General features: G+C 35.8%; 1 protein-coding gene and 1 non-coding gene across 3 annotated transcripts in view; both read right to left on the reverse strand.

The window, feature by feature from the left end:
• Positions 1-2370: 2370 nt before the first annotated feature.
• The window catches only part of STAP1 (signal transducing adaptor family member 1), a 40969-nt gene continuing 16242 nt past the window's right edge, over positions 2371-27097 (reverse strand). The window contains exons 3-9 of one of the 2 annotated variants that reach the window (XM_036415025.2): positions 25194-25307; positions 23195-23251; positions 20150-20322; positions 18344-18472; positions 12531-12600; positions 9895-9991; positions 2371-2432 (exon numbers count right to left, since the gene is read on the reverse strand). In XM_036415025.2, the coding sequence (XP_036270918.1) occupies positions 2371-2432; positions 9895-9991; positions 12531-12600; positions 18344-18472; positions 20150-20322; positions 23195-23251; positions 25194-25307 (702 nt within the window). Of the gene's footprint in view, positions 2433-8112; positions 8550-9894; positions 9992-12530; positions 12601-18343; positions 18473-20149; positions 20323-23194; positions 23252-25193; positions 25308-27097 lie in introns of those variants that run through there. The other variant, XM_036415007.2, reaches the window with a different exon arrangement.
• LOC118710236 lies at positions 17584-17695 on the reverse strand. Its single transcript, XR_004985340.1, has one exon. It is a non-coding gene; the product is annotated as a U6 spliceosomal RNA (small nuclear RNA).

Consider the following 27097-nt stretch of genomic DNA (forward strand, 5'->3'; position numbering starts at 1 on the left):
CCTTTAGGGTCAAAGCACATATTACCCTATATGGTTTATGATTATTTAGCATAGAGGCCTAGTGCACAGGTAGGGGCCAGCCAGCCTACCCTGATGGGGGCCCCGGATCAGGGTGGGGTCCCTGCTCGGGGGATGGCCTAGTCGGTGAGGGGCCGCTGGGCGGTTTGCAGGCTGGCCATATCCCCAGTCATTCTGGTCTCTGGTCATTCCACTGTTTTGGTTGCTGGGCTTTTATTGTATAGGATTGTTAATATTTAAAATGTTTTCTATTTTTCATTAGGGGTTCCTCTTTGACTCTTGATTTTTTTAGGAGAGTGTTTCTTTGTATCAGCGGAGTTTGAATTTTGGGGCTTTTTAAATTTAATTTGGTAATTTATGTCATAACTGGAACACTTAGGCCATTTATATTCCATGTAATTACTGGTAGATTTATTTAAGCCATTTTATTTTATGGGGATCTTCTGTTCTGTGATTTTTTTTTTTCTAATTTCTTACCTTTTTAAATTTGTATTTACTTAGTTTCTTTACTCCATTTATTGCCAATTCTCTTAACACTAGACACCCTTTCGTATTCTGAAGTTTTGGAAACTACATTTCTCCTTACCATTAGGCTTTTTTTAGGTTCCATAAAGAGCACCAGGAGGAGACTAGAATGCTGGACAAAGGGAGAAGAGACTTTTACCCTTGCTGATTGCTTCTTGATGTCAGCATGCTTTTCTTCCAGTGGTGGTGGTTGTTTTCTGGGCACTAACTTTACTCTGGCACTCTGCAGGGTATCTCAGCTAGGCTTCCAGTTCTAACAATCTCACCCTCTGCCTTTTAATAGTTGTGTGCCTTGCTGACATTTTGAGTTCTGCCAAGACCTATTTAACCTATTCCTTAGGTTAAATTCTTTCTTAATATAAATGACATAGTTTCTCTTTTCCTAATTTGATAATTACACCTTTTCCTCTTTACTAGTTTAGTAGCTTTTGTCTCTTGATAATTACCTTATTTTACAATTTGCATTTACAGATTAAGACTAAAGTGAGTCATTATCTTTACCTTTTTGCAGATTATTATAGTTTCTGAAAATATTTCTAATCTCACATGATCTTCTAGAAGCTTGTCACACACTCCCAACCCCCATCAAGAGATAGAGTCTATTTCCACTTCCTTTTAACCCAAACAAAATATTTTTACTGCCTCAACTAATATAACAGAATGCAGCATATGTAACTGTATGATTTCCAACATTAGGTCAGAAAAGTTCTTTCTCTTGGCTCTTCCTTTCTTGCTCGCTATTTCCCTCTTGGAAAGTTCGTTTTTGAAATCCAGACATCATACTGTGAGGTAGCCTAACTAGCCCACATGGAGAGAATAGGTGTCAGGCATGTGTGTAAGCAAAACTTTCAGATTTCAGGCCCCAGATTTGCTGTGCCTTCCAAATACCTAACCCACGAAAATCCAAGAACACTGATAGTTTATGCAACTAAGTTTTGGGATGATTTTTTATGCTGATATAATAACTAGAATAATTCTCTAATTTCTACTTGCATACAATAGGCATATATTCTATTTCTGTTGTGCATTTTAATCCTGTTGTCTTTTAATTCTACAAGACTTTTATTATTTTGCTTATAGAATCAGTGTTTAGCTCTAACTAGGTTGGCTCAGTGGATAGAGCGTTGGACCTGCAGACTGAAGAGTCCCAGGTTCGATTCCAGTCAAGCGCATGTACCTTAGTTGCGGGCACAACCCCAGTGGGGGGTATGCAGGAGGAAGCTGATCGATGTTTGTTTCTAACTCTCTATCCCTCTCCCTTCCTCTCTGTAAAAAAAAAAAAAAAAAATCAATAAAATATATTTTTTTAAGAAGAGAATCAGTGTTTATATTTACCTACACAATATCACTTTCTTTGCTCTTTATTCTGTTTTCTAACTCATGCTTGCCATTTGGGATACGTTTCTATTGGGAATATTTCCTTCAGAATTTTAATTTGTGAAAGACCACTCTGCAATACTTGCTCATGATTCTTTTGTATAAAAAATCTTTATTTTTGCCATCCTGCAAATATATTTTTGTTGAATGTAAAATTCTAATTTGATGTTTGTTATCTTTCAGCACGTTGGAGATATTTTTCTATTCTTCTTATGACTCCCTCTGTTGCTGTTTAGTCAGCTGTCAGGCTACATATTAGATCTTTATCTGCATTCCTTTTATGTAGTTTAATTATCATGTGTCTGGATATAGATTTCTTTTACTAAGCCCATTCGGGAGTTGTTTTTTTCCAGCTCTTTGAGTCTAGATTTGTGTCTTTGGTTAGTTCTGAGAAAGTCCCAGCTATTTGTCTTTCACATTTACCAAGATTCATGGTTTTCCTGTTTTATTTCATGCAATACATAGATCTTTCTTCATCTTCTCTCTTTGCCCTTCTATGATGGGTTCTTGGCATAGAAATTGTGGGGGGGAAACCTTGATTAAATAAAGATCCAATGTCGAGGAAAAGGGCAATTCCTGATTTGCAGCATGAATTGATTTTACTGCTTGTACTTGAAACATTGATAGTATGTTTAATAAATGTTAATTAAATACTGAATAGTCAGATGCTTTTTTGATTCTTATTTTATCCTTGACTTATATCTTAGTTCCTAACAAATTTTTCTCTAGGAGCATTTTTTTAGGCTGGTTAGCTTAATATAAATTATTTACCCTAACGTATTTTGAAGTGGGGTTTAATTTCTGAAGTTGGGAAAAATACATTGAGGTAAAATCTTTATTCTGATTCTCTCATTGCTCTTGCCCTTTATGTCAAGAAAACGCTAAATGCTGATATGGGTTAACACGAAACAAAAATTTCATTTCTTTGGAAACAACTTAACTTTCTCCATGCCACCTGATTTTAACCCTTAGGGCTTTGCAACTTCCATTTCCCAGTTCAAGGCAACTTAAAGCTAAGGGCTGAAGCATAGCACCTGTGCCCCAATCAGCTATGAGCCCAAATTCCTGGCACAATTTAAGGCTCTCCAGTTTTCTTAAAATTTCAGCACTATTTATCAAGATAGGTTTTACCCTTTTGTAATCTTTCTTAGAAAGTTCATTTCCACTTGCATTTACTGTTCCAGTTCACCTTTCTATTATCTTTCTGCTTTTGAAAGAAAAATGTCATTCTACAGAAGATAGTCTGATTATTTGAGTCTCCATGTGTCCTAATTCCATCTGTTCATGTCATTTCCTAATCTGAAATGCAGGGAAGTTGAATAATTTGGCCTGATTCCAAAGCAGACTGACCCAGTTATATTTCTAAAATTATTGGAATTTTACATCAATAGCCCATTTTGTCACCCCTTTCCATTTCCTATTTTTTCTACTCCTGCTCTGAAGATGGCCCCTAGTCAAGGTGTTGCACTGTAGCTATGGCAGCATGAGCATCTGAAACCCCAAGAGAACTCATCCTTCTGTCAGGTCTCCTTGAACTGATCTTCACATTTAGCAAAATCCAAATCAAAACCCAGGAGGACTTCTCTGTAGGTAACAAGTTCATTTTAAAACTTACTCTGAAAAGCAAAGAAACTAGACTAGGCCAAACAATGTTGAAAAGAGCAAAGTTGGACTCGTACCTCCTGATATCAAGAATTGATGTAAAGCTGAAACCGGTTTGGCTCAGCGGTAAAGAGTCGGTCTGTGGACTGAAAGGTCCCGGGTTCGATTCCGGTCAAGGTCATGTACATTGGTTGCCGGCACATCCACGGTGGGGGGTGTGCAAGAGGCAGCTGATCGATGATTCTCTCTCATCGATGTTTCTAACTCTCTATCCCTCTCTCTTCCTCTCTGTGAAAAATCAATAAGATATATTTTTTTAAAATCAATAAAATATAAAATTAAATTTAAAAAAAGAATTGATGTAAAGCTGAAACCGGTTTGGCTCAGCTATAGAGCGTTGGTCTGCAGACTGAAAGGTCCCGGGTTCAATTCCGGTCAAGGGCATGTACATCGGTTGCCAGCACATCCCCGGTGGGGGGTGTGCAAGAGGCAGCTGGTCAATGTTTCTCATCAACCATTCTAGCTCTCTATCTCCCTTCCTCTCTGTAAAAAAATCAATAAAATATATTAATAAAATAAAATATGATCAGTTGATTTTTTACAAAGATGCAAAGGTGATTTAATAAAGGGTGATTTTTTTAAAACAAATGTTGCTGAACAATTACATGTCTAAATGCCAATAAAATAAACCTTGATGCATCCCTTACACTTAAACAAAAATTAATTGCAAGTGGATCAAAGACCTAAATGTAACACATAAGACTATTAACACTTCTGGGAGAGAAAAACGGCAAAAAAATCTTTGTGGTTTTGTTTAGTGAAAGAGTTCTCAGATACAACACTAAAAGTAAGCAAAAGGTGATCATTTATACTTCATCAAAACTGAAAACTGCTCTCTTTTGTTTATTAAAATAATACAAAAAAAACAAACACAATATTCACAAATGACATATTTGACAAAAGGACCTGTTTTAAGAACATGTACAGAAGTGTCAAAACTTAGTCACAATAAAACCACCCAATGAAAATATGGACAAAAGACTTAAACATATTTTACCAAATTCAGTATATGATTGAAAAAAAAACATGAAAAAATGCTTAACATAATCATTAGGGAAATACATATTAAAACCACCATGAGACAACTATACACTTATAAGAATCTTTTTTTTTTTTTTAATGACTGCTGGTGAGAATGCAACTAGAATCCTCATGACATGAAGGACACAGATGCAGAAAGAACCATTTGTGGAAAGAGTTTGGCAGTTCTATATAAAGTTACTAGAGGCCCAGTGCACAAAATTCATGCACGGGGAGTGGGGACAGGGAAGTTAGCTCAGCCTGCACCCTCTCCAATCTGGGATTCCTCTCACAATCCAGGACTGCTGGATCCCAACTGCTCACCTGCCTGCCTTCCTGATTGCCCCTCACCATGTCTGCCTGCCAGCCTGATCACCCCCAAATGACTCCTCTGCTAGCCTGATTGATGCCTAATTGCTCCCCTGCCAGACTCTTTGCCCCTAACTTCCCTCCCCTGCAGGCCTGGTCACCCCTAACTTCTCTTCCCTGCAGGTCTAGTCACCCTCAACTTTCCTCCTCTGCAGGCCTGGTCACCCCTAACTGCCCTCCCCTGCAGCCGGGTCCCATCCAACTGTTCTTCCCAGCAGGTCTGGGTCCCCTCCAACTGCCCTTCACTGTAGGCCCAGTTGTCCCCAACTTCCCTCCTCTGCCAGCCTGGTCACCCCTAACTGCCCTCCTCTGCAGGCTTGATTGCCCCCAACTGCCCTCTCTTGCAGGCCTGTTCCCTCCCAAATTCCCTCCCCTGCTGGCCATCTTGTGTCCACATAGGGGCAGCAATCTTGTGTGTTGGAGTGATGGTCAATCTGCATATTACGATTTTATTAGATAGGATAAAGGCCTGGTGCACGAGTGGGAGCCAGCTGGTTTGCTCTGAAGGGTGTCCTGGGTCAGGGTTCCCTAGATCAGGGTGCCCTGGATCATCCATTGGGGCATGGTGTGGCCTGGGCAAGTGGTTTGCAGGCCGGGCACTCCCCCACACCCTGGTGACCCAACTGGAGGCCCTGGGATCTGGGATTTATTTATCTTCTATAATTGAAACTTTGTAGCCTTGAGTGGAGGCCTGGGCCTGCCAGGGTGTGCCGAAAGTTTGGCTTCCTTTATTGCCAGGAAAACCCAAGCCTCCTGCTCTCTCCATGGCCACAGCCATCTTGGTTGGGTTAATTTGTATATTCACACCTGATTGGCTGGTGTGTGTGGCTTGTGGGGGTAGTGTAGGTACAGTCTATTTGCATATTACTCTTATTAGGATGAGCATCTAATGTATATTCATAAGGGTAACAACAGTTTAAGACAAGAATAATAGGTTGTTGGTGAAGAGAAGTTCAAACTCTTGCATTGCTGGTAAAGATCTAAACTTCTGGAAAGCATTTAGTGTGTTTGTCAGACCGCATATATACCTCTGGGTACAAATTTCAGAGAAATTTTGAAGGTTTGTAGAGGTAAAAATGAAGGGGTGTGTGTGTGTGTGTGTGTGTGTGTGTGTGTGTGTGTGAAGTTGGAGCAATCTGCTTGAATAAAGGTATATGGTGGAGTCTATGGTGGACCAGATTAAAACTCCCAGGCTTGAGCCCCACAACTAAGGAATAATATGAGCACAATGCTACTTATATAAATGAAGGGTGCACGCGTGCGCACACACACACACACACAAACACACTCTATAAATTTTGTAGGTAATTGTATATTTGAAGACATGTAAAATATTAAAATATTAGTGTGAGGCCTATGGAGGCAGTGAAAATAGGATCCACATATAAAAGTAGAAAAATAACACAAGAAAAAGATCTTGTACAGATAAAAATAAAATGAAAAATTTTATACAGACTGATGAAAATAAGGATCTGTGAATTGCAGGGTTAACTCAACATGTTCCTAAAGTTGAATAAAAATGAAATGTAGTCTGGCTGGAATGGCTCAGTTTGCTGGGTGCCATTCTGTGCAATGAAAGGTTGGCGGTTCTATTCCCAGCCAGAGCACATCCCTGGGCTGCAGCTTTGGTCCCAGGTTGGGCACATGGAAAACAATGGGTTGGAAGGCAACCAATCAATGTTTCTCTCTCACATTGGTATTTCTCTCTCTTTCTCTTTCTCTAAAATAAAATATATTTTTAAAATATAACCAAATAATAATTTAATAGTTTTGTGGGGTTTAGATATAGACAGTGGAATTGATATAGAAACTAAAAATTATATATCCAGGAAATGCTTTTATAAGTCACAGTAGCTTATATAAAGTAAATGCTAATTAAAAATTCTAAAGAAAAATTATTTGACAACAAGCAAATACAATATTTGACAACAAGCTTATGGGTGTAGCGGAATGATGGTAATTTGCATATTACTCTTTTATTAGATAGGATACATACACTATTCTTAGAGATTTATCCAGGTGAAATGAAGACATGTTCACACAAAAATTTTTATAATGATATTTATATAGCTTAATTAATAATTGCCCAAAACTGGAAACCCTGATACATTTAAATTGGTAGGTAGATTTTTTTTTTAAATATATTTTATTGATTTTGTACAGAGAGGAAGGGAGAGAGAGAGAGAGTTAGAAACATCGATGAGAGAGAGTCATCGATCAGTTGCCTCTTGCACACCCCCCTACTGGGGATATGCCCGCAACCAAGGTACATGCTCTTGACCGGAATCGAACCCGGGTCCTTTCAGTCCCCAAGCCGACGCTCTATCCATTGAGCTAAACCGGTTTCGGCTAAATTGGTAGGTAGATTTTTAAAAAATGGTGTCACCAAACAGTGAAATATTATTCAGCTTTAAAAAAAAGAACAAGCTAGTAATACATGCTATACTTGTGTGAATCTAGACATGATGAGTGAAAGAAATTGGTGTCAAAAGATTTCAGACTTTGATTCCATTTATATGACATTCTGTAAAATGCAAAACTATAAGAATGGAAGACATCAGTAGTTGCCAGAGATTGACAATAAAAAGGGCTGACTACAGCCCAACTGGTGTGGTGCAGTGGTTGATTGGCCTATGAACCAGGAGATCACCGTTCCATTCCCAGTCAGGTGACATGCCTGAGTTGCTGGATTCCCGGTTGGGTGAGATCAATGATTCTATTTCATCATTGGTATTTCTCACTCTATTTCTTCTCTGAAATCAATAAAAATATATTTTAAAAGTTTAAAATTGGTAAATTTTAAATAAAAAGGGCTAACTATAAAGGAACAACTTGAAGGCATTTTTTGAGGTGATAATACTTTGTGTCTTAATTGTGTTGGTGGTGGTGGTGGTGGTGGTTGTCAAAACTGGTAGGACTATACACCAAAACTATTCTATATAAATTAAATAATTTTTAAAAGAAAGAAATACAGTCCCTGTACATAAAACATATCACACTTGGAATTATTTATTCACTTCACAGCTTCGGTGTTAAAAGCTCCAACAAGGCAGGTCCTCGGTGTGGTTTAGTTCATTGTTGCTTTGTTACAGCGTTGATGAGATGCTGCAGGAACTTAAGTCTTGTATATGTCAATTAGCTGATGATAAAATTGGTTTTGTTAAATATTTTTTTGCTTAAAAGGGCAGACCCTGTCAAAACTTCCATGAGGACTTTCTGAACTTTATTCTCAGCACTAAGAATTTCTAACCCAGGACATATAGCTACCCTTCTCTCCTTAACTGCTCTGAGATCTCATGTGAGAGCCTGAGGTCAATGCTTAGAGACCAGGTGAAGAGCGTGGTTCAGTCCAAATTGCTGATACACAGAATCCTGAGCAAAGAAAAGGTTTGTTGATTTAACTACCATGTTCTAGGGGTGATTTGTTGCACAGCATGTTTTGGGGGTGGTTTGTTATATAGCATTAGGTAACTGACACAATATCATTTATGAAGGAGGCCAGTTACATTGGATTTCCCTCCCCCCCATCCTATTTTTTTCTATTTATTTTAAAGATGTTATAGGAAATCCTTTGGTCTCTGGAAAAGAAAGCGGGGGGGGGGGGGGAGCATTAATAGTATTAATAGCTCATTTCCAAGGGTTTCTGATAGGTAGTATTTACCTGCATAAAGCCCAGGCAATGTATTATGCTGGCCATATTATAGCAATGAGTTCATCCCTTGTGCTTAAGTTTTAAGAGAAATGCTCAGATATTAGTGTCCAGAGAAGAGCAAGATGAGACTGAGAGTGCTGAAGGAACCAATAATTTATAGATGACAGACTTGTGGGAGAGGGACAGGTGGTTAAACCCTGTGTTGTCTCAAAGCCAGAAATTGAATTAATATGTAGAAGTCAAAGGAAGGAATGTTTCATAGTCAATGTTAAGAAAAACTTCTCGGAAAGTGGGTATCAAACCCGCAACCTCTTGGTGTACGGGACAACGCTCCAACCAACTGAGCTACCCAGCCAGGGGAAATTTGCTGCCTTTTTAATTAGGGAGATTTTCCAGATATGCCTGGATATAAGTAGCCAAAGTTGTTTTCCCTCATAATTTGTAGGAACAGGGACTTGTTTTGATAACTGAATCCAAACAAGCTGGAAATATTTTTATCTGTCCTGTTTATAGCTTCTCAAGTGACCATGTATCAAGGATTGTTTCTGAGGATGGAGAGAAACTCACAACCAGCCTGTCCTGCTCTGCCAAAAAAAAAAAAAAAAAAAAAAAAAAGTACAAACAGGGCCAGTTTCATGGTCATGTGAACTGTACAATTTTATAGGGTCCCATGCTTGGTTTAATGATCGCTATCACTGTTTTAAAATTCTTATTTATGAACAAGTGGCCCCACAAAATCTGTAGTTAGTTCTGTCTACTATCTATAATCTTTATCTGTAGTTTACCATTCACCCACTCCTTGTTATCTTGCACTCTGACTTCTTTCTTTATGGTTGTATAAGACCTCTCTCAAGTCATCTACTATCTTATGGCCAGTTCCCATGGTCTTTCCTTAATCTTCACCCATTTTAATGTGCCTGAAGCATTTGACAGTGTTAACAGACCCTATCGTTAAGTTTCCTCTTTGGTTTACATGACTATATATGGTTTTCTTCTTATCTCTGAATTTGATAAAGTCAAGTAGACTAATGCACTGAAGTTAATAGTCATAGCACATGCTTCAGGGTTTTTCTTTAGAGTGGGCCCATCCTCCTTCCAGGATATACTGGTATTCCCTTATTTTCACAGGGTCAGTGACAAAAACAATTTCTAAATGGGTAAATTTAAAAGCAGAACTACAGTCCTACCTAGTAGACATGACAAGCCATATTTGGGGTTTGGTTTTGTTTGGCTTTGCTTTCTTTAATAGAGCAATTAAATGAAGAACATACCAAGGTTTTCATCAGTTGAATATATAAATGGTCGTAAATTTCCTCGAGTCTCCTTCATGAAATAATCAATGACACTAAAAAGGTTTGGAAGTGTTACCTGTATAAAGAGAGAGTGAGAGAAGACTCAGTGTCTCCGGTGTAAAGACAGAGGAAGAGAAAGCTCAACTTAAATTTAATGGAGATTACTGTGTATTCCCTGGCCTCCAGAGAATCGAATCCATATCTCACCTCGATGGCTTACTGAATAGTTTTGCCTACCCATGCATTTTATTTCTCCTTTATTATCATAGCTAATTTCCTGTTAAAGTATTACCCCTTTCCTATTGGATACATTTTGGTGGACAGTAATTAGGTACTCTTTACTCTTCCCCAGTTTTTGCATGAGAATAAGGCTCAAGTTAGATCAGAAATGCTCTCTTCCTGAAATTTGAACTAGAGTAGAGGAACAAGGACAGAGAGTAGGTCCTTAATCAGATGGTGGGTATTATAGGACTAGGCATTCACAGCTTTTTTTCCACATTAGGAATAAGCACATTGAAGAAAGCCTAGAAATACATCCATGCCTATATGGTGAATTAATCAAAGGAAGCAAGAATATCTAATGGAGTAAAGCTAGTCTATTCAATAAATGGAGTGGAGAAAATGGACAGATACATGAATTAAAATGAGACTAGACCACCTTCTTATACCATATGCAAGAATAAACTCAAAATGGATTGAGGAGTTAAATGTAAGACCTGAAACCAGAAGACAACATAGGCAGTAAACTATCTGACATTGCTCTTAGTAATATATTTTATTTTTATATATCTCCTTGGGCAAGGGAAACAAACAAACAAACAAAACAAAAATGGAGCTACATCAAACAAAAATGTTTTTGCAGAACAAAGGAAACCATCAACAAAACAAAAAGATGGCCTGCTTATTGGGAGAAAATACTAGTATTTGCCAATAATACATTCAATGAGGAGTTAATATCCAAAATTCATAAAGAACTCATACAACAGCAAAAAAAAAAATTTAAAAAATGGACAGAGGACCTGAATAGACACTTCTCCCAAGAAGACATACAGAGAGCCAATAGACATATGAAATGATACTCAACATCACTAATCATCAGAGAAATGCAGTTAAAGCCACAAGATACCAATCACCTCACACCTGTCAGAATGGTTTTCATCAATAAACCAAATGTTGGTTAGGATGTGGAAAAGGGGAACCCTCATGCACTGTTGGTGGGAATGCAGAGTGTAGCCACTATAGGAACACAGTATGAAAGTTCCTCAAAAAATTAAATGGAACTACTTATGACCTAGCAATTTCACTTTTGGGTTTTTATCCAAAGAAATCCAAAACACTAATTCAAAAAGATATTTATATCCCTCTGTTCATTGCAACAGTATTTCCAGTAATCAAGATATGGAAGCACCCCATCAATAGATGATTGGACAAAGAAGATAGACTACATATATGCAATCATAAAAAAGAAATCTTACCATTTGAGAGAGCATAGATGGACCTAGAAGGTATTATGCTAAGTGAAATAAGTCAAACAGAAAAACAAATATATGTTTCCACTTACATGTGAAATCTAAAGAACAAAATAAATGAACAAACAAAACAGAAACAGACTCATAGATAGAGAGAACAAACTGATTGTTGCTAGATGAACGGGGAGGTGGATTGTGGGGTTGGGTGAAAAAGTGAAAGGGATTAGAAAGTACAAATTGACTTGGCCAGTGTTTGCTCAGTGGTTGACCATCAACCCATCAATAAGAAAGTCAAGGTTCAATTCTTGGTCAGAGCACATGCCTGGGTTGTGGGATTGATCCCCAGTAGGGGGTGTGCAGGAGGCGGCCGAGCAATTATTATTTCCCATCATTGATGTTTCTATACCTCTCTCCCTTTCTCTCTCTGAAATAAAGTAAAAAAGAATTAAGTTTTTAAAAATCATTAAAAAGTACAAATTGGTAGTTATGGGGATGTAAAATACAGCATAGGGAATATACTACCGTGTTTCCCCGAAAATAAGACATCCTCCGAAAATAAGACCTAGCACATGGAAAGATTAGACATCCCCTGAAAATAAGACCTAGCGCAACTTTGGGAGAAAAAATTAATATAAGACACTGTCTTATTTAAGGGGAAACAGGGTAGTAGTCAACAATGTTGTAATAACTATGTATGGTGCAGGATATCAGGGGTATCGCTTCATAAAGTATATACATATCTAACCACAATGCTGTTCACCTGAAACTAATATTAAAAAATATTGAATGTCAACTGTAATGAAAAAATAAAATATAAAGAAATAAGTAATTGAAATACTTAATTTGGGGGATATAAAACAACAGCTAAATAAAATATATTTCCCTGAAACAACTGTATTGATAAAAATTTACAGAAAAAGAAAAATGGAAAGAATTTTTAGCAGATTATCTTCTATTCTGCCTCATCCACCTACTCTTGCATCTCATTTTTCACCCTACCACCTCAAGGCTCCTTGACATGGCTGTTTTTTTCCAGAACTGTTCCTAGGCAAGGTGTCTACTTTTCCACCTTTCTTTGTGTTCTATAAGGTAAGTATGGAAAGAAACAGAAGAAAATTCATGAACAACAAGGAAATAGCTACTTACAGGTTTTTCCAGTTCAATAGTGTAGTTTTTTCCTGCACTCATCACTTTGTAGTGCTTGATTCTTGGCATGCTAAAATGGGAAAAAAACAAAAAAAGTTAATATCCATTTGAGTATATGTTGGGTCAAATCAAACTAAAGTGAGTATAAAATATCACCTGCAAAATAAAACCTGTATTTCAGTGACTAGGGGAGAAAATGGTAGTTTTTTTGTTTTTGTTTTTCTATATACCTGGTTTTCTATATATATTATTTTTAAGGAGTTATATACTAGGGATATAAGAAACCTGGGCCATTGATTGGTTCAGTGAAAAAAAAAAACAAAACAAAAAAAAAACAGGGATTAAATACAGGAATCAAGAACTGACAACCTTTCAGGCAGAATTATACTTTTAAATGCCAGAAACTTACAAAGTAGACATCGTTATAAAATCCTAGGTGGGTATATACAAATAAAATACTTATTCTCTAAATTAACAGAGGAATAGAAAGCAAATTACCTTTTACTCCAGTCAGAAAGCTCTCAATGACTATTCTTCCTGCTTGCTTATATACCATCTTAGACTTCAAGGTATGGAAAATGCTAGGTGTTAGATACTATATGAACACTTAGGTGTGAGAATGCAAGTACAACAGATGAATGTTAATGTCTTCCTCTTCTATAATCACATAGCATTCTGATACTAAATTTGTACTATTTTATTGACTATGAATTGCTTAAGAACAAGAAGCACATTCTAGTTATTTTGGTATTCTAGCCTCAGGCATACTGTATTTGTGAAACTGAAATTTAAAACTGTAGGAGCCCACCTCATAGTGCTATTTGCTAGAACTAATTTATACTGAGAGCATAAGTCAATGTCTATGCCAGTTAGTTTTGAACAATAGTATGTTTGCCTTGAATTCCCTTGATTCATATGGAAACAGTATCAGGACCAAGAGTTTTGCTAATGTTGAAAAGTAAACAGCATTTATTACACTGCCATTTGCTTGAAAGACAAAGTAATTCCAACACCTGTCCGTTTTACCGAAGCTGCTAAAGCAAAAGTGTCTATCAGGTGAAGTTTTATCTGCAGAGCCTCCTACCTTTCTCATCCCTCCTCCTCCATTTCCAGGTCAGATTTCTCTAGGACTGAACTACACTTCTGTTCAAGGGACTCACCCTTTCTTCTTCTACTGTTACATTCAAATCTCTCAATTTCATATCATGTTGGGAAACAGCTAATAACTTTATTCCAATGGTTTATTCTAGAACTTTACTTTCAAAACATGGGATAAAACCTAACCAACCCTCTCCCCTCCTAAAAAGGAGAAAAAGAAAAAAAAGTATTTCTTAATGCTGAATCTTCAGGAATCAGGTACAGACTGAAGAAAACAGACAAAAGAAGTCTTACATCTACCATTTGTTGGAATGGTTAGTTCTGGCTTTATCTTTATTTCTACCATGAAAATAAACCTTATAATCATGCAGTTACATATGAAAACTCACACCAAATATATTTAGAATCCCTGTATTCCTATGAAATAAGTGACTATCATATCTTAGAAGATGAATAGAAAGCTTAAAGAGCTTGGCCTTTATAACTAGGAAGATCTGGATTCACATGCTGGTATTTTGTAAGCTCTCTGAGCCTTTATCATCTATAAAATGGAGATGGTAATACCTTCGCTCATAGGTCTGTGTTGTGAATTATGTTTGAAAAGTCCTTTGAGGGTTTTTTTAAGTCTCAATCTCTTTGTTCATTAAACATGGGAAATACTGTCTGTCTCTGCCTTTATTGTGCCTGAAAAAAATGTTTGTCAAGCATTCAACACAACACCCATAAAGGGTACCTTTAAGTGGGGACTGATTGTTGTTAGTAATAACCATCATATATATCATCATTATCGTCATTCATGGCAAAGCTGTGAAAGAAAAAGTAGCAAAGGTTGTCAGGGTCTCTTGGAACTTCTGACTAATAGGACTAAGTTCTGAAGCAGAATGGTAGAAAAAAATTCCATTCAGGTACTTAGGCTTTGACTCATTTTAGGCCTTTGTTTTTCTTTCACATTTTGTTTTCCAAAGGAATAAAGAGAGAGGGACAAAATGAGATTGATAAATTTGCTATATTGAAGTTTCATGTGTATGACCTCGAAAGGGAAGTAATCTGTCTTTAAAAAAGGATGTGTGGCCTTACGTATGGTTATAAATACCTGTTCTCAGCTTTTGACCTCAATTTTTGCAAAGGAATGAACGTTGGGTAACTATTTTCTACTGCTTTCTTGGTCAATGGCTTTCCAAAGTGTTTATACTGCTAGCTTACCACATAGTCATGATTATTTTTAGAAAACCAAACCAAACCATGAAGTTTGTTGTACGAATAGCTTTATGTCTTATGAATTCACATACCACTGAGCTGGGTAAAGGTGGATGATATTTTGCATCAAGAGAGAAGTCACCTGATAATTTGACATTGAATGACTTTTGCTTCTTCCTGAGAACTAGTCTTCCCTTCCCCAGCTGATATGTGAACAGACAGTGATAATTTTTTGCTTTCGTGATATTTTGTAATCCAACTTGTTCTTTTTAGCTAGTGTTTAACCAGACACACTCATCTAAACTTCATAGCTGAACATTTCTCCTGTAAGAGGATGAATTAGTTTTGCGGGTAACACAGGTGCTTCCTAATAGTCTAGATTTCTGCCAAGTTTTCACATGAAGCTCTCTAATCAATGCTACTACTCTCCACTAGCTTTCCTTTAAAATTAAATGATCTGTTAAATAGAAGATATTAAATATGGGCATTCTAAAATACCTGTTTTGAGGTATTAGAGAACACATATAACAATACCTAACTGGTCCCCTGGCAGCCTGATCTCCCCTAACCACCTCGGCCTTAGCCTCTGCTACCACGGCTTTGTCCAGAAGGACATCCAGCAGATTTTTCAGCCTAATTAGCATATTAAGCTTTTATTATATATAATATATATATATATGACTCATAAGGAAAATTTGTATAATAACAGCTAAAAAATGTTAACCTTTTTATGTTTTTCATGTTATAAACTATTTCTCAAAGTCTAAATAAACTTATACTGACTACAGTGTTAGAATGCTCTAGTTTAATCATTCTATTTTACTCATTGCTTTCTGAATATGAATTTTTTAGGTGAGGGGATGATTAGTTTTATGAAATATTATATTCTTATGACCATCAGCTGTATGAAAGTATGAACATATTAATTCAAACTGGGAGTATAGTAAAATTAGAAATGCATAACTTTGAAATGAACTTCTTTTGCTTGATTCTTATGAGTATAAATACAATACAAATATACATATAAGCTGTGACATTAAGTTCATATTCTAAATATAGAAACTACTTGTATTTTGTCCAAAACCACACAGCAGAAAAATATCTATTTTTCATAGCTCACTTGTACAGAAAGTACAGTGCAAAAGTTGGGCTAATGTAAACTACCTTACAAGAGATCTGGCTCCTATACACAGTCTTTAAAGAGCAGCTAGGTCTCAGGATTTTGTTTCATGCAAAATAGTAGCATAGGGTTCACATGCAAATCTATCAAACAGCCAATCCAACAAAGAAAATAATATGAAGGAAACAGTTCATCATTCTCTTGTGTGATCTAGTTTACTTTCCAAGCAGTTAGATGGTTTCTTTTTTTTTTTTTAATCTGCAAGATAAATTTTAATTTAGTTTTATATATTTCATATTTTTAAAGTGGAAGTAAATAGTTAAAAACATTCTATATTTTTTGTGATACTCAATTTCCTAAACCCTGGAAAAGGACAATCTCCTTAATCAGAATATACTAAACAGAAAAATCCAGGAGTTCTAAGTTCATTGATATTTGATGGCCATCTATAATTTTTATTTATGTTGAATATGCTTCAAGATAGTCAATTAAATGATAAATAAGTTATAACCAAATTATATACTTGAAACTCATTCATTCCAAATGTTAGTCTATAATTTAAAAAAATAATAAACCCAAAAGATTAAATTGACATAGATATTTATTGTGGAAAACACGTGTGCGTGCACACATGACCCTTTTTCTCTTACTTCACACACAAAATCAGATTTACCATCTAACATTCTTGCCACTATTCAGTGTTCATGGATAGTGTATACAGAGTAATTGGCAAGTGAATAAAGCTGATTAGACCATGGGTCATACTAGCCATGCAGCCATAATGTCATAAGTTTAATTTTTCCTGTGATTGTTTTCTTTTTACTGCCTTTCTTCATTGTCAATGTCTTCATATTTAATCTCTAATTTAGAGTTATTTATATTTATTGTAGATAGATTCATTGATAGATAAATTCTAGCTTTAAAAATGTAATAGAATAATTCCCTCAGGAAAAAAATAACAAATTCAAAAAACAAAGTTCTGTTTATCCTTTTTTGTGAATAAGAATCACTTATTGAATATTTTCATATGTGACAAAAACATTTATATGTAGATTAGTTGTGAAAATGTTAACTAAACTAGAAATCCTATTGCAATATAAACTTTCATAGACCGAGAGCTGAAGTGAACCTTAAAAGATCCAACCACCCCAATTACACAGAAAAATCAACTTGTGCATGTAAATGTTACTTATGTTATCAAGCATAAACCATTTTACCAGAAAGAAATTATTAATCTTGACAAGAGGCTCTTATGGTCCTTTTCATAGTCACTTCTTTACTCATCACACTCCAGTGGCCTCTCATGTCATTCAGAGTAAAACTCTTGTCCTCACAATGACCTGTAGGGCTCAGCACATCAGTCCCTACCCCACCTCTAGAATCTCCTCTCCTACCACTTTCTCCTAGTGAACCCCACTGCCATCACCAAGGCCTTTTCTGTTTTTTTGTTTTGTTTTGTTTTGTTTTGTTTTTTTAACAAAATAAGCCTCTCCTGCCTCTGGACATATGCACCTGCTGCCTGGAGTGATCTTGTCCCGGACCCTGAGGTTTGTTCCCTCACTTCCTTCAGGTCTCTGTTTAAATGCCAGTTAATGAAATAGTCCTTTCCTGACCACTCTATATTAAAACAACAGCAACTAGAACATTTTTCTCTTTTTTAAAAACATGAAACACTACGCAGGGGCCATGCTAATCTTTAGTCTTCTCTATATCAAGTCAATTTTAGTATATGTGCTACCAAAGTGTGCACATAATTTTCTCTATTACCTCTGAGATTCCCATTTCCCTCATCCTGGTTTATTTAACTCTCATAGGCCTTTATTACCATACGTATGACATTTTTGGTTACATATTTATTTATAGTCTGTGTCTCCTTGCAATTATGTAAACTTCCTTAAACTAGGGATGTTGTTTTGCTCACTGCTGCATCCTCAGTTCCTAGAATATCACTTAGTCCATAGTAATTGCTCAATAAGTACCCGTGTTTCCCCTAAAATAAGACATCCTCCGAAAATAAGACCTAGTGCATGGAAAGATAAGACATCCCCTGAAAATAAGACGTAGCGCAACTTTGGGAGAAAAAATTAATATAAGACACTGTCTTATTTTTGGGGAAACAGGGTACTTGTTGGAATGAATGAATGAACAAACAAATGAATGAATGAACTATATCCAGGGCCAAAGTAATTTGATCATTCTTCCCTATTGCAAATATTAGCCTTGGCTCAGTCTTTAATATTGCTTATACGTATATCACCCACTCCCTATTTTGTGGTTATATTCTTAGCCCCAACATAACACATAGAGGATGCTAATCTGAACTTTATGACTCTGCTTTCTAAAGTGATATCATACTTTTACTAGTTCCATATGTTTGTTTATTTTTAATTAAACATACTCTATCTCCTGCCGAATAGTGATGGAGAAGTTTCTGCTGTCACTACCAGGCCTCAGGATCATATTTCCCAATGAAGGATTCTTCTCAAGCATCTCAGTTGCTTCTTTCCGAGACACTGGGTAAAAACATCTACAGAGGTGAGATAAAAACAAATGGGTAAAGATCATGACTTGAAAAAATGCTTCTGAAGTAACTTTAAGAACTGCATTTTTTAACTTTTCTTAAAATCTCCAACTTTATTATTACAACTGCAATGATATGATTATAAGTACTATTATTACAATCCTGTGCCACTATAAATACGTGTATGCTTACGGCCCTCCTCCCCTCATGCCTCCAAAGCCTCTTTCTCTAACCATAGGGGACCTGAAAAATTATCTACTGGTCAGTATATAATCACCATTACCATTTGAAAACCTAAGATAAAAATTAACAATCTATCTCCATTCTCAGTTTATAATAATAGGCTCTTGGATAAATAATAGTTGTTAGTGGTTTCTTTCCAGAGATACAAAACATCTCTATACATGCTTCGGTAGTTCATCTTTTTTTTTAAATAACTCTCTATTTGGTAAAATTTGAATTTTTTTTATAACATTTGATGGTGATTTTACGTGTAAAATCTTTAAGAAAGCATTTCCCACTTTTACTGTATGTATTGTAATCAATTAAATATATAGTTATAGAAAAATATCTGGCAGGATATGTAATATACCAAAATGTTAATAGCAAATATATTCTAATTGGAGAGCAATGATTTTAGTCTTCTTTTTATTTAGCTGTAAAAACATATATTATTTTATTGAGCATAAAAGAAAAAGAAGCGCTCTGTGACTTTTAACCTATCAGTCTATGAGTCATTGGTTTCAGCTAAATGTTACGGTGGGCAGGTTTCACTGATTATAGTACAGAAAGAACACAAATCAGAACGTGATGTCAAAGGTGGTAACAGGGCAAATTTCACTGATGAGAACTTGGCAAAGATTCCAGAGGAAAGCGTTCACAATCTTAGTCACACTCTAACAATATAATGATAAAAAATAGAGATAGGATGTTGCTGAATTCAGCGGGTTCTATGTCTCTACATTTTTCCAACACCTTACCCACTCTCCACAGTGCCTTCAAAGTACAGCACAATGACTACCCACTGATTGAACAGTTGCATAGAATATTCATTTATTTTTTAATTGATTTTATTAGAGTTAAATTGGTTCACAAAACCATTTAGGTTTCAAATGTACAATTCAATGAAACATCATTTGCATTGTGTGCCCATTGCTCAAAGCAAAATATTTTTCCTCCCCAATTTATCCCCCTTTGCCCACCTCTACCTACCTCCCCCCTTTCCCCTCTATCTATCACCACACTGTTGTCTGTGTCTATAGATAGATAGATAGATAGATAGATAGATAGATAGATAGATAGGTTTTTTTTATTCATTGGTGTAATTTTCTGGCAGAAAATCAGTCAATTCGAGAGTTGCATAATGAAAAAAAATATTGCTTCCTTCCTTCCTCATAGCAGTTTTTATTTAGGTTTAAACTTTGGAAAGAAGATCTGTTTGGTCTGAAAGTGTGGGTGGCAGGGGATTTCCTGTGTGGTAAGAGAGTTGGTTCAAATCTGCATTTTGCATTTTGTTGATCATGACACAGAAGAGGAAATATGGCATGCACTCAGAAATATGCTGTTTATCCACAAGGCAGCTTATTGTCCCTGGCTTCATGGGGTGATTGACTGAATCTCCTTAACACATAGAAATTAACATTAACAATCTAACAGATACACTGGAGTTAACGGTGCCCTTACGCTGGCATAGGGTTCAGTACATCCACATAATCCTCTACCGGTTCCCTCTCTTCTTCCAGAGATGTGTTTGGCAGCCGCTCTGTCTCAATCCTCCTTTTCTTTTCTCTCTCTAAGACTTCATGCAGTCTAATTACTTGTCCAGGAAGGAGTGACACATGTTGGGGGACTGACAGCTGAAACCAATTAAAACAGTAAGCAAACAAGAAAGAAAGCAACATAACTGATTTTTTTTTAATTTTTTTTTTTAGCCAAGATGAGGCTGTTCTTGTCTTAAGGAGCTTCCGTTACCTGACAGAGATGGATGGGTAGAATCAGGAATACACAGTCTTGATGCAGGGCGGGTGTCCTAAAACAGCCTCTACCAGGGGTCCTCAAACTTTTTAAAGTGGGGGCCAGATTACGGTCCCTCAGAGAGCTGGAGGGCCGGACTATATGAACTACTAATTCCTACTGTAACACCTCGGCTGCGCTCACTGCCCAAAAAACCTGGCGGGCCGGATCAGACTCCTCTACGGGCCGCATGTGGCCCGCGGGCCGTAGTTTGAAGACGCCTGCATCTAAGCCATAGAACCTGCATAGGGTGTCCAGTGTTGCTCCAGGAAATGCCCCTTTTGATCAGAACCCGAAGCAAAGTACGACAGGCTAATTCACAGAGCAACAGAGCTCATGTTTTCATTCTGAGTTTACTGTTTCTCACTGCCGGGGAAGTCCCGGAGCACCTGCAAAGTGCACAGCTCTCCCACAGGTAAGCTAGAATTAGCGCCACCAACCATATGGTCACACGGGGGTGAGATGGCACTATTCTTTAGATGACTGAGAATCAGCAAGAGGAGGTCTATATTTTGGTATGCTTGTGTGTATATTTCATAGTTTTATTCACATATTACAATTATGTTACTGCTCTACTTGCTACTGGGTTGTTTTTTTAACCTTTTCGGAGATGTAGTTTGGGTTGAGTAACTTAATATCCTCCTGATCTATATTTATACCCCTAATATAGACCTCATTATGGCCAGCTCTGTGCTCTTGGGAGGTGTAATCTGAATGGTAGAATTCGTTCTTTGTGTAACATTACCTAGCCTACCTTTTGAGGCAGCCATGTCTAATTAACATATATTTTTAAATTTAATTTTATCTTTCCATCACTATTTATTCCCTATATAAACATCTTGATCTCCAGAGTGAGGTACATTCTTTCCCAGGGTGTACAAGAAAGTCCATTGGTAAGAAAACACTAGAACTTTATTTTCTATTTATTTATTATCTAATTAATTCATATTATTGTTCATATTTTAAAACTCATGTATATACATATATATGAAATTCAAAATAAAAATTTACTGTGAAGGGTACACAATCCAAAAGTTTCAAAAATATTCATCTGGATAACTAAGCTAACTAATAATCAATAGGGTTATTTTCTTATATACCAATCCAGAAAAAAAATAGAATAAGAAAAAATGAATGAAACAGCTACTCCTTATTATTACCTATTATGTCCCAAGCAATGTGTTACTGAAAATCCTCACAACAATGCTACAAGATAGGAATCTTAGTTTACAAAAAGAAAAAGAAAACAGGCTCAGAAAGACTAAATAATAAGTTCTGAGTCACATAGCTAGTAAGTTGTAAAACCAAGACTCAAACTCCATTTTCTTTAAGTCAAAAGCAACGTCTCAACTCTTTCAACTATAGCTTATGCTTCTCAAACTTCTACAAAAGTTCTCCTAACAATAACACAGAGTAACCTGGGATCATTGTGCAAAATTGACATTTATCAAACATAAAATTTAAGGAACCTTGTCTTCTTTTGGAAATGCACTTACATTTTATATTCTGTAATACACCTAATACATTTTAATTTAAAAATAATGCAGCCTTTCCTCAAGGAAAAGAAAACAAAAATTTGGGGGCCAAAACATGAAGTATAATTCATGTACCAGAAAGATGCACCCCAAAGTTTTACCAGTGGTTCTAGTGTACTCCTGACACCTACTCAGATACCACTGGGATACTTGTCCCCCAGTGTAAGAAATGCCCCAGCCAAAATCCTGCTTTAGCACAACAGAGGAATAGAAAGCAGTTCCCCAAAGAGTTCCCCCCTCCAGCCAAGTCAACATGTCTTTCATATCTTTAACTGGACTACTTTTTAATCGCCTGTGACTTACACAAATGGTAGTTGAACATCTAACTTTTACACGTTATTGGCCAAGATAAAGACCCAACATCCATCACCTATCAGTAAAGTGTAAGTGCTCATTTCATGTGACTGCAGAGTACTTACTGAGGAACTAGCTTTAACTAGTATTTAAGTTCCCCTAATCAACAGAAAACTTTCTTATCCACTAAAAGTAGTAGAGAATAAGGTGCTCTTTTGGGGGCTATATCAGAGTACCTTACGTTTCTAAGACAATTGCTGCAGTGGCTTTATTTAAAACAGTGGCAGTTATCTTCGCTCCAACTGTTCACCATAAGCAGTAGATCTTGCTACTGATCTCAGATAAGATGCCACAGAGTTGAACAGATCAACATCCCTTTTTCTTGAGAGTTACTAAACTAACATTTCAAAGTGGGTTTTATTTTGATGGTCCCTCCCTATTATATTGTCTATATTATTCACAAAATCCATCTCATTTAGCATTTTATAAATATGTGTTAAATGTGTAAGTATGGATTTGGAAAGTATTTTAGAGGATGCTATGCAAGCTAAAATATCAGAATATACAAGGACCACTGTGTCAAAAGGCTATTAGCAAAATGGAGATCTCCCTGACCACTTGTTATTTGCCTGTTAGCACACTGACCTGTTTGTTTTCTTCATAGCAATAATCACAATTTTAAAGTATCTTGCTTGTTTACTTATTTTATTTCTCCCTCTCCATCCACCTGATGAAAATAGAAACTTCACAAGTAAGTCTGAAAGTTTATATCTATCTTTTTTCAATTTCTATAGCTTCAAATCCTTTTACTCTGCATGGTTCATAGTTTATATTCAGTAAATAGTTGCTGAATGAATGAATCAATCAAAAGTAATGTCTTGCCTACCTCTGTTATTGTAAGGATAAAGCCTCTCCATTCTTCCCCACTCTCTGTGTTCTCTGTCTAAACATAAAGACAAAAGAAAGAACACAGGCATGACTATGAGTGTTAATACTTTTATGAATTTCAAATAACTTCCCAATTTCATGATTGTTTGAAAAAAAAATCAAGATATTTATACCATCAAAAATCAGCAAGATCAACAAAAATGCATATTATTCTATTGAAGCACATTGTTTTAAAAACTCAGTTGTAATTTTAAACCACTTAGAATCAGTTGAATGGAATAAACTCATTTTTCTTTTCGTATAGAACTACTAAAGTGTATTTGTTATGAAATATTTCAATATTGTTTTATCAGAAGACAGAGTACATATTTTTATTAGTAAACAAGTAAACAATTTAATTAACTAAAAAAAAATTTAAACGTTAACATACTTATTTCTGCAGTATGTCAATTTATGGTAATCCCCCAATTGGTATTTAACAATGACTGGCTTTAAATTTAGGGCAACCAGGTAGAATCAATGTTGTTAGTCCTTAAAAATTTATAATTGTTAGCTCTAAAAACTACAAATATGACCAACATTTATTAAGTGCTTATAAGTAGCAGCTACTATTCTATTCACATGTATTATCTGATTTAATATTCATGGCGACTGGACAAAAGGTACTATCATTTTTTATAGATTTAATTATTTAACAGGTATCTATTGAGTACCTTTTAGTGCTAGGCACTATTCTAGTACTGGTTTATGTTGTAGCAGGGTACATTTAATAATAAACATAATAGTAAATTTTATGGTATCAGAAAGGAAATAAATAGAAAGATAAAATCAAGTTAAAAGAGATTAAGAATGCCATAGAGGGGGGAAATGTTGCCATTTTAATAAAGTAGTCCAGGTAGATTTCAGTAAGAGGGTTACATCTGAGTAGACTTACTACCATGTGTAGAAACCGAGACACAAAGAACTTAAATAACTTATCTACAATCACACAACCAATGAATAAAACAACCAGAATTCATCCTAGGTTCCATCCTGCCTGTACTCTTCACCACCACATCAGAATTATCTGGGGCAGGAGTTTGCTTAAAATGTAGATTCTGAGACCCAGATTTATTGAGTGGAGCTTGGATTTCCTAAGTACCAGTGATTTGTAGCACACTAAAGCTTAATGACCAGTGCTTTTAAGGTCAGCTCCAATTGCATCTTATTCTATTTCAAAATTTTCTTTTTGTTTTTACTGTAGTTGTTGGTTGACTTTAATTGGCTCACTTTGAGTGATGAGTGTACTGATTTCTGCCAGTGTGGAGTTTAGAGTTTTCATTAATAGATATTAAATGCCATATTTCACAAATTGTGTATATGTAATATACAGTTCTTTTTCAAATTTTTCAAATTGTCTCAATAATGCTCTTTATAGCTTTTAGTTTTTGTGTGGTTACTTGTTCTTTGCTTTTCTAATTCAGTATCCAGTCCAGATCACACATTGCATTTAGTTGTCATGACTCTATAGTTTCTGTAATTGGAACAGGTGTTCAGTCTTTCTTTGGCTTTTTCTCACACTGGTAGTTTTTAAGAGTATAGGCCAATTGTCTTGCAGAATGTCCCTCAATTTGTGAAATATGGGTTTGTCTAATTTAGTAGTTCTAAACATGTAATATGTTGAACATGTCTCAGGATCATCTGGGAACTTGGTAAAATATCAAGTTCTTGAATATCAACTCAAGGACAACTTTTATAAACACCAGGTGGTATCTCTGCCTTTGTCACAGGACAGAGTATATGGTTTCACTGTGCTTGTATACTAAACAACTGAGCATGCCCTTTTAAGTTCTTATTTAGAAAACCGTAGTTCTTGGCAAAAGGCAAGAAATATTAACAAAGTATAGGACTTGGCACTCCCATAACACCTCTTTACCTCAGTCACCAAGCTGTGAAGAGGTGAATGCTATTTATAACCCCATCTTGTTTCAGAATAATTACACCTCTTCCTCACTCACCTTCAGTTGCACTTCTTCTTTTGGCAAAACAAGGGTGAATTTTGCACAATTCTTATCAGTTGAATTCTGCTCATTAAGGCATGTGAGGTCTATTATGTCCAACTTGTCAATGTACTGCAAAGATAAAGGGAAATTTCATTAAATTATTTCATGGGTGACATACAATAATTTTAGTAGGAAGGAAAGCAAATAATATCAACTGATTTATACTTTTCATGATATTCTGGCTTTCATGTGTCACTCCTTCCCAACTCAGAGGGCAGGTGGAAATGTATTATGTGCTGGTATGCTGATGCTGGCTTATACAGGCTTGCAAAAGCTGATTTGTTACATTTTCAGGCATTTTGCTAGCTGATTGTTAAACCCAGACATTATTAAAAGTTAAATTATATAAACATAGAAGTAAATAAATTAACTTTAAAAGAGGGTAATTAAAATTCAAAATTAATCTTCTAATTAACACATAATATTCTCTATGCTCTTAAAGTTATTTACATCTTCATTTCTGTGTGTTAAACATACTATATAATGGTGTGCTACCTAGCCTTTCTTTCTACCTCCATTTTCAGTGAGGTTACATGATAGGTTGAAATCAGGCATGATGGGAGTATTTACACCATAGAAATTGGCAAACCTTACATAATAGGGCTTGATTTATTATTTTCTTTATTGACGCAGAGGCCAGAATTTTTTTTTTCTTCAAAGGCCAGACAGTAAATATTTTGGGCCTTGTGGATCACATAAAGTCTCTGTTGCAAATTCTTTCTTTTTTTTTTTTTTTATAACACCTGATAACTGTAAAAACATTCTTGGCTCACAGAATGTACAAAATTGGGCCACAGGCTAGATTTGGCTCAAAGGCCATAGTTTTCTGGTCTGGTTTAGACTTAAGAAACTGAAGGAGAAAACGTTAATAATGCAGATGAAACTTTAAAGTTCATTGTGTCTGAAACTTTAATTTTGAACAAATATTTGACAAAATATTATTCTATAAATCTAAAACTGTTATTCAACGAAGAGATGGCTTATGTCATTGAAAAGTAGGTGAAGTACTGAGAACATTATTATTTTACTTCCTTGTATTTATTAATGTAAACAAAAATCTTAGCCAACATTAATGTTAAATATTACATTTAATGACAATAAATTTATTAGGAAAACAGCGTATTAGAAAATAACTCCATTTATTATATCAGGATTGAATTGCAATTCTGGTATGCATTCAGAAAAATCAACAAAAAATTTTTATTAGAATCAATTGCTTTATTTGAAAATTAGAATAAAGAGTATTATATATTTTTAACTGTATGCTGTACATTCTTTATGTGAATATAATTTATATACATATATTCATACATATATTTTTTCCAGAAAGCCATTATTCAACAACACTTACCACATACTACTGGTTATGAGGAATCTATTAAGAAACTTCTATCTGCCGGAACTGGTTTGGCTCGATGGATAGAGCGTCAGCTTGGGGACTGAAGGGACCCGGGTTCTATTCCGGTCAAGGGCATGTACCTTGGTTGCGGGCATATCCCCAGTAGGGGGTGTGCAAGAGGCAGCTGATCAATGACTGTCTCATTGATGTTTCTGGCTCTTTATCTCTCTCCCTTCGTCTCTGTACAAAATCAATAAAATATATTTTTTTAAAAAAAGAAACTTCTATCTTATTGCAGTGCAATAAAAATATTTCTTCTGAGTAATTAGTCTGCATGGCCCAGTTTTTATGTAACTAGCTAGATTTGCTCTCTAGTATTAAAAATGTTAAGACCACCTCTAGAAAGGATAGTAGGGGTTTTATGCTATAATTTCTTTGCTAAATTAACTTCATTCTTGACTTTATTTTTTTCTCCTTTTATTTTTCTCCACTATGCCTAATATAAATTATTTTACTATAT

Source organism: Pipistrellus kuhlii, unplaced genomic scaffold (assembly GCF_014108245.1).
Source record: "Pipistrellus kuhlii isolate mPipKuh1 unplaced genomic scaffold, mPipKuh1.p scaffold_m20_p_1, whole genome shotgun sequence".
Classification (NCBI taxonomy): Eukaryota; Metazoa; Chordata; class Mammalia; order Chiroptera; family Vespertilionidae; genus Pipistrellus; species Pipistrellus kuhlii.